The sequence below is a fragment of the Pristis pectinata genome, chromosome 8, assembly GCF_009764475.1.
Source record: "Pristis pectinata isolate sPriPec2 chromosome 8, sPriPec2.1.pri, whole genome shotgun sequence".
NCBI lineage: Eukaryota > Metazoa > Chordata > Chondrichthyes > Rhinopristiformes > Pristidae > Pristis > Pristis pectinata.
The window spans coordinates 14,858,334-14,876,608 of NC_067412.1; the positions used below are offsets into that span (position 1 = coordinate 14,858,334).

Sequence of the window (18,275 nt, forward strand, 5' to 3'; positions counted from 1 at the left end):
TGAATTTAAAATGAGGTCAATTTTTATGCAGATCAGTTTTCCATGGTTTATAAATTAATTGTCTGTTTTATTTACTAACAGCCAGGTTCGTGTTCTGCCATAATTCAAAAGCTGAAGGCCACAGCTGAAGAGGTACTATGCTGTTTATTTCTTTTATTTCTGGTTGTCCTTTGAAATATAAGGCTAGTATAACTCTTGCTCTTCCAAGTGAAATCGTACAGAATTCCACCAAAGAAACAACCATTTGCCATTGTTTCTTTCGTAAGTGAGCTACCAAGTCAAATCTCTCTGATTTGCAAGCAATTTTGGAAATGCATCACATCACATCTATCACATGTGTTTAATCTCCTGTTAGTTCTTAAATCCTTTTGGATTACCCAAGTACAGTCTACAGAAATCTATTTTGACCATCCTTGATCCAATTGTTTAATGATAATTTTTATCGTATTTATAGACTATTAGTGTACCAACAACCATGCTACAAGTCTAATAGGCCTTTAATTTCGTGACAGATTCTGAATGGAATATCACATTTGCCATGTTGTAGCCTGTGCATATAAGTTTTCATTGGCACTGTAATTTTAATAGAAAAAATACTTAAGTGCACAAGTCTACCAGCAGTATCGCTTGTTGACTCTTGAAACATTTACCAGAAAGTTTAATGTTTCTTGGTCTCATATTTAACTTACTGTATTGGATGTGTGCCCTAACGATGAAAGTTAGAGCTAACTTTGTGTAATGTCACAGGAAGCAGAGTCAACATCCATCCAGGCAGCTGACAGTACAGCAACCAATGGCAATGTTACTCCCACAGACAAAAGGTAAGGATCTAAAAGTAATTTAAAAATATCAAGATGCCATCATTCATTAAGTAAGACTTTTCCATAAAAAAGTGAAGTTTAGTACTGAGATATAGACATTATAGTAAAGGAAATTTGAAATAAAAATGAAAATAATCAACAGATCAGGTAGCATCTTGGGAGAGATTAACAGTGTTAACATTTCAGATCTGGTGAAAAGTCATTAACCTTAAGTCTGTTTGTTTCTCTCCAACAGATACTACTTGACCTAAGTATTTACAGCATGTTTGGTTTTTATTTCAGATTTTCAGAATTTTGCTTCTGAATTATAATCATTGAAAGTTTGTTTCTGAAAAGATGTGCAAGTACTTGTGTCAGCTTATATTCTGGCATATGATAAAGTTGAAGAAAAAAAGCATTTAACTGATTTACATAATAACAAATCGAAGGCATGATTTGTCTTCACACCAGAATTCACTTCATAGTAACATGAGTGCAGATTGATGTTATTAGATTAGTAATAAGCATCAAGTGATGTAACCATTTCTGTATAAAATTAACACTAAACTCAAGTCTATGATAACAGATGGTGCTTTTTGTTGCTTAATGTGTTGGGCTTTTCTGCCACTAATCTGATAGCCCTTTCAATCTTGCATTCTACTTTCTACTTTTGCAATAATTGAGACTAATTCACATATGTCATTTTGACTTCAACCAGATGCAAATGATGGTATGGTCATTATTAGTAGAACTTAAGACTTGTGTCTTAAACTTGTGTTTTAAACTTAATGGGATCATTTGGCTTAGAAAGTTGTGATTAGTTGGGTGCTGCAGTGTTTGGTGCAGGGACCCCAGCTGTTCACAATCCTTAATCAATGATTTGGGTAATGGAATCAAATATAATATATCCAGAATTGTTTATAATATAAAGCTGGATGGTAATATAGGGTGAGAAGGGGATGCAGGGAAGCTTCAGGAGGATATAAATAGTTTAAGTGAAAGAGCAAAGACGTGACAGATTGAATATAATATGGAAAAATGAGAGATAATTTTCTTTGCAAGAATACAGAAAGGCACAGTATATTTTTAAATGGTGAAAGATTTAGAGGGACTTGGATGTCCTTGTACATGAATCCACTGGATTAACTCCCAGGTTGGTGCATCTCTCACATGAGGAGAGATTTAGCTGACTAGGCAGACTAGTTTAAAAGTCTCAAATGAAATTTAAATTCTTAAGGTAGATTCAAGGCTAGTGTTTCCTCTGGCAAGGGCCGGTAGAGCCAGAGGTCACCATCCCAAAATAAGGGGTCAGCTACTAATGAGAAGAAATTTTATCATCCAGAAGGTAGGAATCTTTGAAATTTATCTACGAAGAGAAGATCCTCAGTTGGTGATTGTGTTCAATACACAGATGAGTAGATCTCTGGATATTCAGGGAGTCGAGGTATTATGAGGTTAGTGCAGGAATTTAGTGCTTAATTAAAAGATCAGTCATCTCATTAAGTGGTGGAATGGGCACAAGAGGCAGCATGCCCTACTCCCATTTGTTTACCCCAGCTGCAGCAGTAGCTGGAGTGTTACACACTTTTTGTATAATTTCCCTGATTTATTATTATGTGCTTCAACAAGGGATGTTATCCCACCTATCTGTTTTCTCATTCCATATTGGAGGTCTATAGACATGGGCTCCAAAGTACTGCTGTACTGATGCTTCCTATGTCTACATTTATTATGTAATTCTCTGGACTGCATTCCAGATTTTTGCTTCTCTATTTCTGCCTAGAACCAAAGTTCGTACCAAAAGAACAGTTGGTAAAGGGGAATGTTGGTCTTTTGAAATTGCGGAAGATCTGCAGATCTAGAACTTAGAAGCAAAGGTGCTTTATGCTGACGTAATAACTGTGCGCAAAAGTATATCATTCTCTGTTCTAGAAAATTCCTTTTTCCAATGCTGCTTGCTGTCAAGTGTCATGGAAGGGGATGAGCAACCATTAGCGAATTCTCATTTTTGACGTCATCCTGAGCGCTAGATAACATTTGGAACATGCATTCATTCAAGTAGATGCTGAAATGTCAGAAATTTGTTTAAACAAAATATTTTATACAACGTGTGTTTTAAGACCAGATACTAAGCAATAATTATTGTATTTTAAAAACTCAGACCGTGTAAATTTCTGATACCTATGAAGTAATTGCATCTTAGTTCAAGTGATTTTCTTTGATTGTGCTGGAAAATGCTACAAACAACACAGCTTGCGATATGCCAAATTGCAGAACAACTTTGGGACGACAGTATTAATCCCACGTGCATCATAACTCTGAACCTTTGTGTCAGTTTTCTGGTATATTGACGATATATGCTAGTGGTTTTTTGCAAGATCTTTGCCAACAATGAGGCAGAGATTTTATAAGTAGTCATCTGTGCTATGTAAGCGTAATGATAAAACAACAGCCAGGAGAATTGACTTCATATCCTATTGTTCTAGACAGGGAACTTGAATTTGGGTAACTTGCCTAAATCTGGACTTTTTTTTAAAGCTAGTCTTTCTCATGGTGGCTGAGCAATTATATCAGATTTTAAAACACTGATCAACACTCCTTCAGGAATGGAAATCTGGCCTATTATATCATTGTAGGCCCTTCAGGTTGATTAACTTGCAAGAACAGAAAATGCTAGGAAAATTCGGCAGGTCAAGTAACATCTGTGGAAAGAGAAACTGTTAACATTTTAGTCGAAGACCTTTCATTTTTCCACATCTGCCTGATCTGACTTTTTCTGGCGTTTTCTGTTTTCATTTTTTGCAGAATTTTTGATTTCCATTGTTTTTACTCTGTAATGACCTAATTGTTTTAAGGAGAATTGGAGAGTGTCATCCTTGCCAGTGGCATCCATATTTGTAAAGATAAATTTTAAAAAAAAGTTACTAGAGAAGAAATGAGACTATCAGCAAATATTTCTCGCCTATAATTTTTGGGGTTGAACAGAATCTCATTGAAATATAAGATTCTGACGGGCCTTGACAGTAAATTAATTCTGAGAGGTCATTGTCTTTATGTGGTGTCCAGAACCAGGGACAATTCCTCAGGCTAAGATGAGGAAGAATTCTTCTGAGGTGATGAATCTTTGTCATGCTCTATCTCAGAGCTGTGGATGGTGAGTCATTAAATCTATGCAAGGCTATGATGGATTTTTGCCCTATAGGGCAATTGAGGATTTTGGTGGACAAAAGATCAAAACAGCCACAACCTTTTTGAATGGTTCAGCAGGCTTGATGGGCCGTACAGCTTTCTCCTGTTCCTATTTACTCTGTGTCTTTCTGACTTGACAGTTTCCATCCCAGAGTATTTTGAAAGAAATGAATGAGGAAAACAAACAGTCAAAATTTAGCAAAGTTCTCTGGATTCAGGAATTCTGTTTTGGATTTGGAAAGTTGTAAATACTATTCCATCATTGGACAAGGGAAGAAACCAAGGAACAATAGATCAGTTGATTTATCATTCATTTGTATCTCCTTAAGGTAGATCAGCTGTGACCATCAAGCCTTCATATACACTTTCAATTGATGGCACTACCTTTTTTAACATTTGCTCAATGTCACCACTCAATTACAAATGTTTCTTTTGTCCTTTCAACCCCTCCCCCTTCATGACAACTTCAATCATGTTTGATTTCTAACTTTTCCCACTTCTTATGAAAGGTCACCCACAGGAAATGTTAATTCCATTTCCCTCTCTACAGATACTGCCTGAATTGCTGAGTATTTCCAAAGTTTTGTTTTTGTTTAGCAAGTTGCCATCTCTCTGTTACGTGGATTTGTGGTGTATTTCCAGTAGAATTGTTGTATCCTGAATTTATTTAACAAGGAAATAGATTCGTAGACACAAAGGCATCAAGGTGTATGGGGAGAGACAGAATATGATATTGAGATGGGTGATCAACATCTATTGAATGTTGAAAGGGATTCTATTTTTCGATGTTTCTATATACACACGCATTGGATTTTAAGAACAAAGTATCTGTAACCTGGATGGATTTTAAATTTTGAAGATTAAGTGATTTTCTTTTTGCATTTTTCAGGATAGGTTTCCTTGGTCTAGGCTTAATGGGAAGTGGAATTGTTGCAAATCTCTTGAAGATGGGGCACATTGTTACAGTATGGAATCGCACAGGAGAAAAGGTATGGCTTTTTGGAAGTTTCAATGTTATCTTTTGTCTCACTTATTGCAATGTCAGCCTGGGCCCAGTGAATAACACTCTTACAACTAAATCACGATTTTAGAAAACATTTCATGGAGAATCAACAGAGGTTCTCAGTGTTTCTTAGCCAATTTTTTTTTGTAAACCAATATCATTGAAAATCAGTATCTAATTGTTCGTGAGAACTTGCAGTGTGTAAACTGGTTGTGAAAATTAGTACAGGCCATCCTTGAGTTACAAGCAAGCTTCCATATTAATAACTTCAATATTCTGATGTACGTATACAAGTTTGTTCGTTTTTTTTTCCCCACCCCACCCTCTTTTTAATAATTGTTCTTTATCATCAGTTTTGTGTCCTTTTGGTGCCTTTCATTACAGTACTGTCGAGGTATGGTTACCATATTGAGTGATTTTTTTTTGCATTTTCCGACTTATGGACAAAATTGACTTAAATCTGTAAAAATAGAACCTGTTTGTTTCCCGGGGACATCCTGTATTGAAATTCTAGTTTATCTTCCTGTCTATCTTCAATTCAAGTTTCTAAATTATAAAGTATTTTGGGATATCGTGAATTATGTGCCCATCCTTCACTGCCATGTCTGAAGTGAAAAGTACAGGACCATTGAAACTGTGGTACTATTACTAATGTAACAAATTCATTTGCGATCTAGAAGCTGGCTGCAACCATGGCTGAAACTAAAAATTGATCAGGCCATGTTATTTGGCATACTCTGTTGTGCTACAACATAATTTGTCATGAAGGAGCTCTTTATGAAATGTGTGTGAATTATTTGCTCTACGAAGTAGAACATTTATGAAATTCCTCTTCCATTTTGTGACAGTGCGACCCTTTTCTCCAAGAAGGGGCACGTTTAGGGCGGACACCTGCAGAGGTGGTCTCAACTTGTGATATCACACTTTCTTGCATTTCTGATCCAAAGGCAGCTAAAGATGTAAGTAAATTTAATGTTTCTTAACTGATGGACCAAGTGACAACTAACTGTTATGATATTAGAAATCCTAAAGATTATTTTTAAGCACTGTTTAGTTTATGGAGGGTAAACGCAAGAATTTAGGGGGTTGTTCAGAAGGTTTTTTCCCCCCTTTGTGGGGGAACCTAGAATTATGGACCACAGTTTCAGAATAAGTGGACACTTGTATGAGAGAGAATTCAGGAAGAATTTCTTCTCTTCAGGGACTGTGAATCTTTGAAATTCTCTATCCCAGAGAGCTGTGGAGGCAGAGTCATTATCACTCTCAGCCTTGAATATATTCAGATTTTATCTGTGCAGAAGTTGTAAACTAAAGGAAACAAGCAGGAAAGTAGAGATGAGGCCAAGTTCAGATCAGCCCTGATCATCTTGAATGGTGGACTTGTCTTGAAAGGCTGATGACCTGCTCCTATTTCTTGTCTTTGTGAATGTTAATTAAATCTTAATTGAAGGTCTTAAATTTATCTTAATTGAAAAAAACTGATATCTGATCACTTTGAGTTTTATTTATCCTTTCAGTTGGTTCTGGGTCCCAGTGGGGTACTGCAAGGGATTCGACCAGGCAAATGTTATGTTGACATGTCTACAGTGGATCCCGAGACATCCACAGAGATCTCGCAGGTGATTAGATAAACTTGTATTTTTGTACATTGGGCATAAACTATTTTTGATGCCAGTCAGTGTGAAATGTATATAACAAAATACTGTGGAGACTTTGTGCAGTGTAGATTGACTTGGTCTTTTGAGTGTGCTAATGTAAATACAAGTATTCTATGAACTTTGCACAATTGTTTTTCCTTTCAGTTTGATACAGGTTTTATCTAGTTAACTAGCACTTGCTAATATTTTTGTCAAAGATGATTAACGGATCAGAAATTTGGGTGGAATATAAAAGCCAGCGAGGAAAATAATAAGCAAGGGGAAATTAGAGTATGAGACACAGCTGGCTAAAAATGTAAAAGCAATGAGCTTCTGGAGTTACTTTTTTTAAAAAATTAATAAAATGAGCATTGATTGTATATAAATGAGTCTGGGGAATTGATAATGAAAAGTAAAGAATTGGTGGATGAATTAAATGGGTATTTTGGTTCAGTCTTCATTGTCAATAAAATAAATAACATCCCAGAAATAGCTGTAGGTCAAGCATTGAAGTTGGGGGAGGGGGGGGTGGGGGTGGGAGTTGCAGTGGAATACAATCACCAGGAAATTTCTGAGATTTGGGGAAGATCCCATTGAACTGGAAATAGTGAAAATAATTCCTTTATTCAGAAAGAGAGGGGAAACAAAACAAAGTACAGGGCAGCAAGCATAATATCTGTCACGGAAAATGTTAAGAGGTTTTCATTAAAGATACTATAACAGGGAACTAAGAATTATAAGGTAACCAGGCAAAGTCAACATGGTTTTGTGAAAGAAAGTAGTGTTTGAATAAGCTTGGCTTGTATCCATTATCTGTTGGAGTTCTTTGAAAAAGCAATATGTATAGTTAATGGGGGAGAATTGTTCATTATTCCATTAGATTTCCAGAAGGCATTTGATAAGGTGTTGAATCAAAGGTTATTACAGAAAATAAAAGCTCGTAGTGTGGGATAGAAGATTGGCTGGCTGACAAGAAACTGAGAGTAGGCACAATTGAGTCTGTCTTTTCTGATTGGAAAGATTTAATGAGTGGGTGCTGGGGTCTTGGCTTTATACATTTTATATTGAAGACTTGGATGAAAGCATCAAAGGTATGATTACTAAGTTTGCTGATGATACATAGGTAAGAAAATAAGAAGTGGGCTGCCAAAGATCTGGCAAATGGAGCAAAAATGCTGGTGGGGGGGGGGGGGGTGGTGGAAGATGTGAAATTGGCCCATTTTGATGATGATTATTTTTTTTAAAGCATGTTATCTAAACACAGAGGTACAGGGATAACCCAGTTATGTATGAATCACAAAGGTGCTATAACTAATTAGGAAATCTAACAATGTCATTATTGCTAGTGGAATAATGTGAGACCACATTTGAAGGGCTGCATGCTGTGTATTGGTCTCCTTATTTAAGAAAGGGTGTAGATGTGTTGGAAACAAGTCAGAGTTTACTAGACGGCTACCTGGGATGGATGATTTGCCTTTAGGAAAGGTTGAATAGACTTGGCTTGTATCATTGGAATTTAGAAAAGTAAGAGGTGATCTGATTAAAATATAAAACCCTGAGGGGTTTTGATAGTGCGGAAAGAATGGTTCCTCTTGTGGCATAATATAGGATGATGGGAATCATTATTTTAAAACTAAGAGTTCATCCATTAACATAACTTTTTGAGGTATCAGTCTTTGGAAGTCTCATCATCTTAGAATGGTGGAAGCAGAGTCTTCAAATATTTTTAAGGCTAAGCTAGATAAATACTTGATAGGGGGATGAGAACTCACCCGGGATAGGCAGAAACATGGAGTTAAGGTTATAAATGGATCAGCCATGATATTGGTGGCTAGCCTCAAGGGGTTAAGTGGCCTGCTCCTTCTCCAAATTTGTATGTTTGTAATTCAAAGCAGCTTCTAGAAATTAATAATTTATACATGGCCAGTTGGTTGCATGGTTGATGCAATACTAGCCCAGATCTATGTTGTGTGTTGGTTGAATTGGATGTCAGGCCCTGAAGACCAGTAATAGTTAATCTTACTCAATAATGTAGATGCTGGAGCTTTGTTTCAGTGGTCCAGTGCCTTTCCTAACATTGTGCTTCATTGTCCTTTGAGAACATCAATGCTTTCCTTGTATTTGGTTTCAGTCTCTTTCCAGAACTTGTAGCTCCCTACAATTTAGTCTGTTGGTTTCACCTAACTTTTCTTCCTCTATTGTTTGCTTGTGAATTTCTTTCTAATTTTTCAGGGAAGACTTTGTGCTCTTGACCTTAGCTTCTAGTTTGGTTTGAGTGGTTTCCTGTTAGTTTGCTCTATTCTGTTAACACAGTACTTGAAACAAAATATTTATAAAAATTGAAGAAAGCTGAATTCAGCAGTTCACTTGGCAAGTGCATCATTTGGTGTGATCCTATGCAGTTCCAATTGAATATTTGAGAGTTGGTATGTGCTGAATTAGTTAAGTTGAAGGAGCAAATATATGGAACAATAGGGTTTAGTTTGCATGTTTGGAGAGGTTCAACTTGGCTGTGATTGCTATTCTTAATCATTGTCCATAATACTTCCTGGAAAGTGAATGGGGGTGCTTTGACAGAATTGATGGGATGTGGTGCATTTCAAATCAAACGGCATTTTAATTAAAGAAGGAGAAAATATGCATGAATATTATATCAAAATCTGTAAATATTTAGTTGATAAGGTGGAGATGTCATACCAGGAATTGCAATTGCATAAAGTGAATGTTAAGACATCTTTGGTTTAAAAATTTTCATTGGACATGGCCTTAAAGACCTCAAGTGTGCAGTTTCAGCTTGCTGGCTAAATTTGCAGAGTAGGTAACTCATCCCTTGACTAGCACTTCAGTTAGTGCTGTGACCCAATTCTCTGATTCCAGTGCTGTGTCTGGTGCTTCGTTAAGATCTAAAGTTTGGGTCTTACCTAGGGTACTCTCTAGGCACAGTAGCCAGGACTGATCTGTAATGGTTACTCTGTTACATAGGTGATCACTTCCAGAGGGGGGCGCTTTCTCGAAGCACCAGTCTCAGGGAATCGGCAGCTATCGGAAAATGGAATGCTGGTCATCCTTGCAGCTGGAGATAAGGCTTTGTTTGATGATTGTAGCAGCTGTTTTCAGGCCATGGGGAAGAAGTCTTTCTATTTGGGTAGGTCTGTGCTATTAGAATCCTCCAATTATTTCTCCTTGAAAATATTTTTGGATTACTTATCAGGGATTTTTTTTTGCCAGGTGGAATGACAAACTTACTCTGTGGTAAATTCAGTTATGCAGTCTATAAAATATATTTGATAGGAAGCCAAATGACATTCCATCAGACTTGTTAATTTATTTTGCAACAGAGTTTAGTTGGAGTCTCAGTTACTGAATTTTAAAAATATGTTTAAAGCATTGATGAAGCTGGTCTTCAGATTTTATATTTTGCCATCTCCATCTGTTTATATTGTGTATGGTACTGAACCAGATAATATAACCGGCTATGAAAAGCCATTGCCTGTGACATTTACCCCCAAAAGAAATGTTCTGTTTGTAAGAAGTTAATGATCTATGATGCTGCATGTTCAGTCCTCACAACTTGATAACATTTCACCATGCACAAGATAATAAGTTGGCATTTGGCATTTAAAATATAAATGTGTATGTTTGGGAGGGGAGGGGGAAGAAGAAAAAACAAGGGAAAGAATGAGACAATCCCAATGGGAAGACTTGTTTTCTGAAATGGCATCTCTCATCTTGCTATTGACCAAATTACATATTCATTTCCTTAATAGTTTTGTGGTTAATGTTGACAATATCATCAAGTTGCATACATTTTATTATTACTACTTTCAGAAATGTATGGAACACATGAATGACCAGCCTAAATGATTTTTCTTTTTCAGGAGAGGTGGGCAATGCCTCGAAGATGATGCTGATTGTAAATATGATCCTGGGCAGTTTCATGGCTTCTGTAGCAGAAGGATTTACATTGGCTAAAATAGCCAGCCAGTCGCAAGAAGTTTTGCTTTACATCCTCAGTCAAGGACCTTTAGCGTGTGCTTTTTTGGACCAGAAGTGCCAAAGTAACTAACTTTTAAAACTTTTAGTGTATTAGTTAAAGGGCAAGGGATTTTTTTCTGTCTGAAATATCATTAACATTATGTTTAATTCCCCAATGCAAATGTGCTTTAGTAAGCAAATTGAGAATTCCTATCTGAGAGACTTTGACTGTAGGCAAAGTTTTCTTGCCTTAACTGATTTCATACATAAACTATAGAAGTTGAGATGTTGGAGGGGGATAAATAGATGCTCCTGAAATATATTTGCATTAATCGATTTATATCACAGATAATGGGTATATTATTTATTAGTACTTGTATAATTTCTACCCATTTTGTACAATTATTTCAAACTTATTCTGCTTGCTTCTAATTATTGCAGCAAGGACAATGATCTCCATGATCCTGTTATGCAGGATGAGAGCTCCTTTAGGTGCTGTATGTAGTATTGTAACAAGTTTTGAAGAGTTGTTGTAGGGCTAAGAATCTCTCACTAACTATCACTATCCAAACCTTAGTATTGATGAGGTTTGCCTGCTTAGATTAGTATTGGATTTTACAAATGGCTGTATTTTTTAAACAGCGGAAATGTTAGTGCACCACACAAATTACTGTTGATATTTGGTATAGTTATGCCTGCACCAGGAAAATAGAGTGATTCCTCAATTGGTGACTAGTTAATTTAAGAATTTTTGCTATAGTCCCACTGACTCTTTGGGTTACATATATTAGATTTACTAAACTGTCTTTTGTAAAGAACAGCATGCCATTCTGTGCATAGGAATACACTGTAGCAAAATGTTCATGATGCATTTCGCCAAGCCTTTACAATTTACAAAATTTGGCTTGTAAAACATTATCCAGGAACGCATCTCTTTTCATCCCTCTTGAAGAATGGCTGTAATGGGTTCTCGCCTGGAACTGATTATGACAACTTATTTTTCAATGTTTAACCTCTACAACTCACCCCTGGGTGAGAATGCTTAATCTGTGAAGCTGCTGGACAGTTACCTTGTATAAACTTGCTAACAGCTTTAAACTTTTGAAACCAAATTCACTAGATTTGTATGAAACAACTGGTGTGCAAGGTGATTCTTTTGCAATAAGCTGCAAAGAGTTGCATCCACCACTGCATGAACACAGGCTTGAAGATGACTTTGTATTTGATTTTAGTTTGACAAAGTTACTATTCATGCCCATAGAATAGAATTGGTATACAGTGACATGCAAAAGTTTGGGCACCCCGGTCAAAGTTTCTGTTACTGTGAATAGTTAAGTTAGTAGAAGATGAACTGATCGCCAAAAGTCATAATGTTAAAGATGAAACATTCTTTTCAATATTTTAAGCAAGATTAGTATATTTCTGTTTTGTACAATTTTAGAGTGGTGGGGGAAAAAAGGAAAGGAGCACCATGCAAAAGTTTGAGCACCCAAGAGAATTGAGCTCTCAGATAACTTTTATCAAGGTCTCAGACCTTCATTAGCTTGTTAGTGCTATGGCTTGTTCACAGTCATTGTTAGGAAAGGCCAGGTGATGCAAATTTCAAAGCTTTATAAATACCCTAACTCCTCAAACCTTGTCCCAACAATCAACAGCTATGGGCTCCTCTAAGCAGCTGCCTAGCACTCTGAAAATTAAAATAAATGATGCCCACAAAGCAGGAGAAGGCTATAAGAAGATAGCGAAGCGTTTTCAGGTAGCCGTTTCCTTAGTTCGTTATGTAATTAAGAAATGGCAGTTAACAGGAACTTGTGGAGGTCAAGTTGAGGTCTGGAAGACCAAGAAAACTTTCTGAGAGAACTGCTTGTAGGATTGCTAGAAAGGCAAATCAAAACCCCTGTTTGACTGCAAAAGACCTTCAGGAAGATTTAGCAGACTCTGGAGTGGTGGTGCACTGTTCTACCGTGCAGCGACACCTGCACAAATATGACCTTCATGGAAGAGTCATCGGAAGAAAACCTTTCCTGCGTCCTCACCACAAAATTCAGCGTCAGAGGTTTGCAAAGGAACATCTAAACAAGCCTGATACATTTTGGAAACAAGTCCTGTGGACTGATGAAGTTAAAATAGAACTTTTTGGCCGCAATGAGCAAAGGTATGTTTGGAGAAAAAAGGGTGCAGAATTTCATGAAAAGAACACCTCTCCAACTGTTAAGCACGGGGGTGGATCAATCATGCTTTGGGCTTGTGTTGCAGCCAGTGGCACAGGGAACATTCCTCTGGTAGAGGGAAGAATGAATTCAATTAAATACCAGCAAATTCTGGAATCAAACATCACACCATCTGTAAAAGAAAAAAGCTGAAGATGAAAAGAGGATGGCTTCTACAACAGGATAACTATCCTAAACATACCTCAAAATCCACAATGGACTACATCAATAGGCACAAGCTGAAGGTTTTGCATGGTGCTCACAGTCCCCCGACCTAATCGTCATCGAAAATCTGTGGATAGACCTCAAAAGAGCAGTGCATGCAAGATGGCCCGAGAATCTCACAGAACTAGAAGCCTTTTGCACCCCCAAACAAGAATTGAAAGACTCTTAGCTGGCTACGGAAAGTGTTTACAAGCTGTGAAACTTGCCAAAGGGGGTGTTACTAAGTACTGACCATGTAGGGTACCCAAACTTTTGCTTCAGGCCCTTTTCCTTTTTTATTTTGAAACTGTAAAAGATGGAAATAAAAAAAGCAATCTTAAAGATGGCACATTTCTTTAATATTTTAACTTCATGCTTTTTGGAAATCAGGTCATCTTTTACTTGCTTAGCTATTCACAGTAACAGAAATTTTGACCCGGGGTGCCCAAACTTTTGCATGCCTCTGTATACTGTATGGTGGATGGGAATGTTATATGGCTGGTCATAAGCGAATGCAGGAGAAGCTAGGAGTTTCTTATGAGCGTATGTACTGTTAAATCAGTAACTCGTACTTAACTGTTCTGTAAATTTACAGGTAAAATCTATCTCTATAATCCAAATGTGTAGTTTTTCTTAAATTTTAATGCTATCATGATCTTTTTACACCCATTGCAACCACGCTCTAATGACTATTACATGTAACAGTAATTGACTTCCAAAGCAATTTACTTTACCCACTAGTGATTCTTTCATTATCAGGTATTTTACAGGGAAACTTCAAGCCTGACTTCTTGTTGAAACATATACAAAAGGACCTCAGGTTAGCCATTGCTATGGGTGATTCTGTCAATCATTCAACTCCAATGGCTGCTGCGGCCAATGAAGTAAGTTCCAGACATGTTATGCCCCTGATACTTGTTTGTGAATCAAATTGGTTAATATGGTTTCAGCTAGGTGATGATTTTTAAGATTTCTTTTTTAACCATTCAGACCATCTCCAACCATTTGAAAATGCTGGTGATCTGAAGAGGCAATACTGTCTTGTTGAACAGTAGTATTAATGGTCTGAACTGAATGCATCATAAATCGTGTTTATTAATCTGGCAGTATTTCTCTGTACCTCGGCCTACAATAAGCAGTTGCCACAATGCTCTCTGCCTGATTAAAAAGCAAACTTGAATTTTACGTATTCCTCATCTCAATGGGAATTAAGAATGAACTTGCTTTGTACCGAAGTGTTGTGCTATTTTGAAGCCGATTTAATACAGTATTTGAAAGCAGTGCAGTGATTTTCTTCCAAATTCCTTGTGGCCTCTTAGTGTTATTCCCAGATGATACTTTGAAAATTTGTTTGAGAGAATTTTTGGGATACTGTTCTTTTCAGTTTTAACATTAATTTCAATATTTTGTTTTTCTTCTAGGTGTTTAAGAAAGCAAAGGCCTTGGACCAATCTGAAAATGATATGTCTGCAGTATACTTAGCCTGCAACCAGTGACCGCTATAATCTTTTAATCATTTCTTTTTAAATTTTGGGGCCATTTAACTTGATTTTCATCTTTCCATTATCAGTAAATGCTTTACTTTTCCATACTGGCCATTGTAAATATTTTCCTCTGGTGATTTGAGGATCAAATGGCCTATACCCAGCCAAATCTCATAAATGCACTGACATGGCACCTCTTGAGACTGAAATGAGTGTGTGCCAACCATCTGCTGCTTTTCTTTGTTATAATTTTGTTAAGATGGTATAAGAAGTTTACTTATGGAATAATGGGTTGTTGACAAAGGTCTATGCTGGTGTTAATCCCTTGCAATTGTTTTTATTGGTTTGGTTAAGTACCTCCTGATGTAAATGTTGATACAAACTCCAAGCTGGTACTGCATGTTACCATCAACACTATTGTACACTATGTAATGAGTGACAGATGTGCAAAACTCATGAAGGAATATCAGGAGTACTGGAGAGAAAAGTGGAATACTTAAGCAGTTTCAGTCCTGTATAGTGGGGATACTACCATGGATGATGTACTTTGGTTACCTAGGCAATACCAGTGTATGTTGTGTATATTTTAAAATGTCTGGTATTGCTGTCTGGTACAAAATGAAACCTTTACTGGTGTCCTGCTTAAAGTTTCCCATGTGATTCGTACTCTAGAAGAAAAGATTTGCTCAAACAGGAAAAAAAGCAATGAAAGATTGCACAGTTTTTGAACAAGACTGTAAGTCCAATTGTGACCAACAGTGTTTTGCATGTAATGATTTTGTTTTTGTTTGTTGCTTTTCAAAAAAAATCTTACCTGATATTTTTGTGACTTGAATAAGTTTTCCAAAGGAAAAAAAATGTTGCTGCCTTGCAAGTGGCCATCCCTTTGTGTGGTGTGCTCAGTAGTGCTTTTAATGATTTTTGTGATCAGGTTTGACCACAGTGTATTTTCCTCAGTGTCAAATGTTTAGGGACCCATTGAGAAAGTTTAGGCTATTAAAATGGCAATATGTGCAGAAGAAGTTTGAGTAAATTTCTTTAATTGTTTAGCATTTTTAATATCTCATCTATTTTCCATGCATGGTCCTATTCAACCTAAACTTATGTTTTTTTTAATCTTGTATTTATTTACCTTTCTTGGTTTGAAAGCGATCTTTCTCTTGCCCAAAAACTGATTAAAAAATTTATGCAAACATGTCAGTGTTTTTGGTTCATAACTGTGGGTCTTTGAGCTGATGTAGATGCTACTTGGGAATGCAAATTGAGTGTGACACCAGCTACTTTTACTTGCTTTTATGTTACCATGTTCTTTCTGTTGCATGAAGTAGGTATGGAATGTAATATTGGTCACTTTACTGAAAGGCATGTGATCACTTTTGGCTACACCAAAGCATGATGGTCAAGTCTTCCACATGACCATGTTAATATATTGAACCTAAAGATAGGTCGTACTCCATTAAGCTGCTTTTAACATTTATGTAAAGCAGCTAGATAGGATTGGAATTTAGCCCTAGATTTCTGATCAAAACAAGGGACACAAAAATTGGGGGGAAAAAGTGACATCTAAATTGCATGCACATCCCTGATTGTTAGCAACTCACTGGGGTGATAAGCTGTATGGCAATGGTTTAGATTCCTGCCCATGAAACAATTTACAGGAACATCTTTTGCCATCAAAGAATAACTTTTGCCTTTATGCATATTCTATCTTGCATGCTCTGAAGTAAGTCTACTCTCTCATGAGAATGGAACTTTTTCATAACTTTATTGTGGTACTTTTCATAAGAATAGTGTTTTGGGACTGGTCTCCAACCCAAGGTTTCAACTTCTGTCAGTTATCAAGCTTGGAAGTCTTTGAGAGAAGTGTTGTATGCAAAAGTAGGCCATGTGGAAAAAGTATGCTTACCTCAACTGTGGGTTGGGCCTTTTGTGGAGGTGATTGATCAGTCCTAATATACAAGTGGCTAAAATACCTTTAACTTGCTGGGGCCATGTGAGGTTAATAAGAGACTTCCATTTTTAAATGAAAAGAAATTGGGTAATGGCACAGTTCATCATTTGGAAGGCTGTACCAGCTTTTGTTCAAGCAAACATTTTGTGGCAGCATGTCAAGGGTCATGAGACTACTGTACATCACGAGTGCATTAAAGATTGTGAATAGAACCACTTTGAATTGTAATGATGCTCTGAAGTCATTCCTTTATTTGATATTTCAGAAATATGAGAACTTGATTTCAAGTCACATTAAAATATAGGCTAACAATCATTAATGGCCTTTTTGCATCATATTTCTGTGTTATAACTTAACATTTGGAAAGAGAATTTATTTAGCTGTGATGTGGTTAATGATTCCTGAATAGTTTTCTTGCACGAACCATTGTGCTTCCACTTTGCATCAAAGGTTGTTTACTTGAGTTATTAAAGGATTGCCTTGCAATGCTGAGTGATCTGTGTCTGTGATAGAGAATGGTGCATATCTAGTGCTATAGTTTCACAAAAATAACCTTAACTATAGTAATTTTAAAACTACCTGGAAACACACTCCATGACTGAATGACATCATCTTCACCTATTAATATTCATTTAAGACCAATTGGGTAGGATTGGCATCAAGATTATTTGCACGAATCTGGAGAGTTTAAACCTTCGGAGAAATAGCAGTTAATTTGTTAAGTATCACTGGCTAGCCTTCTGCAAAGGTTTTGAATAAATGGCTACAGATAGAATCTGAATTCTGTAATGAACATGTGTACACAAACTGTGATATTTTTGTGAATTTATTGTACCTTTCTCTTGCTCTTTGTAGCCTGAATTTAAATTGCATCAAATCTACACTATCCAGTCATTGCATTTTTATACCGCTTATGGTATTTCATTTTAAGATCGATATTGCAGAAATCGGCTATTTTTATGGATCCATAACTATTTTGTTATGTACACAATTGTATAAAATTTGTCAAATGAGTGTTTGAAAGTGTAGTGGATATTTTTTTTAAATAAGTTTCAGTCTAGCTTGGTCAATAAAAGCGGTTCTTATTCAGGAAACTGATTTGTAATTGCATTTTATTTTATGTATAAATGATGTGATTGCTTTTTTTTGAGCAAGGCCTAAAGCTCATCTTGTGTCATTTGATCTTTTGAGTACTTAAATTTTCTAATAGCAGTTACGTTGCTTTTGTTCTCGCAGGTTATTCCGAACATAGGATTTGTAGATGCAATCTGTTGCTGGATCAGTTGTGATTATCTACCACACAAAGCTTGCATATACAGTACTGAAATTAGAAGTGTTGTCTTATGTTTAAAGAGTTCAGAAAAGTTTGTATTATTTATCACCGTTGTGAATGACTGCAGACCTATTTGGGGAACACAATTGTAGAGATAGATGTGGCTTGGGTTGAGGAGATAATTAATTTAAACACAAAATACCTAGAAAGCTCTCTCAATGATCAGCAAGGATCCTGTGACTATCAAGTGGAATTGCAAGATGAGAAAAGCCATCAGACTTGGGAATAAATTTGGAAGCAATGTGAGAAAGAAACTAAATGGGAAATTCAATACTCAGAGCAGGGCTGCAGTATAAAATAGGAGGTAATTTTCCAGTTATAGTGCTTACATCAACAGTTTCAGGTCCCCACATTCTTTTGGTGATGGAGAAAAGGCAAACTGCTTGACAGTGATTTGTTGAGAGGAAAGAACAATGGGAAATTAGCAACAGAAAGTGGCCATTTAGTCCTTTTGTAGGATAGACAGGAGGAGAAATTGAAGCTGAATCC

General features: G+C 36.5%; 1 protein-coding gene across 2 annotated transcripts in view; it reads left to right on the plus strand.

Moving 5' to 3' along the window:
* glyr1 (glyoxylate reductase 1 homolog (Arabidopsis)) overlaps positions 1 to 17,544 on the plus strand; it is a 39,793-nt gene extending 22,249 nt beyond the window's left edge. Inside the window, exons 7-15 of one of the 2 annotated variants that reach the window (XM_052022218.1) lie at positions 82 to 132; positions 748 to 821; positions 4,879 to 4,978; positions 5,841 to 5,951; positions 6,510 to 6,611; positions 9,612 to 9,774; positions 10,508 to 10,687; positions 13,778 to 13,902; positions 14,440 to 17,544. In XM_052022218.1, coding sequence (XP_051878178.1) covers positions 82 to 132; positions 748 to 821; positions 4,879 to 4,978; positions 5,841 to 5,951; positions 6,510 to 6,611; positions 9,612 to 9,774; positions 10,508 to 10,687; positions 13,778 to 13,902; positions 14,440 to 14,514 — 981 coding nt within the window. In that variant the 3' untranslated portion in view covers positions 14,515 to 17,544. The remainder of the gene's footprint in view (positions 1 to 81; positions 133 to 747; positions 822 to 4,878; positions 4,979 to 5,840; positions 5,952 to 6,509; positions 6,612 to 9,611; positions 9,775 to 10,507; positions 10,688 to 13,777; positions 13,903 to 14,439) is intronic. The other variant, XM_052022217.1, reaches the window with a different exon arrangement.
* The last annotated feature ends 731 nt before the right edge of the window (positions 17,545 to 18,275 follow it).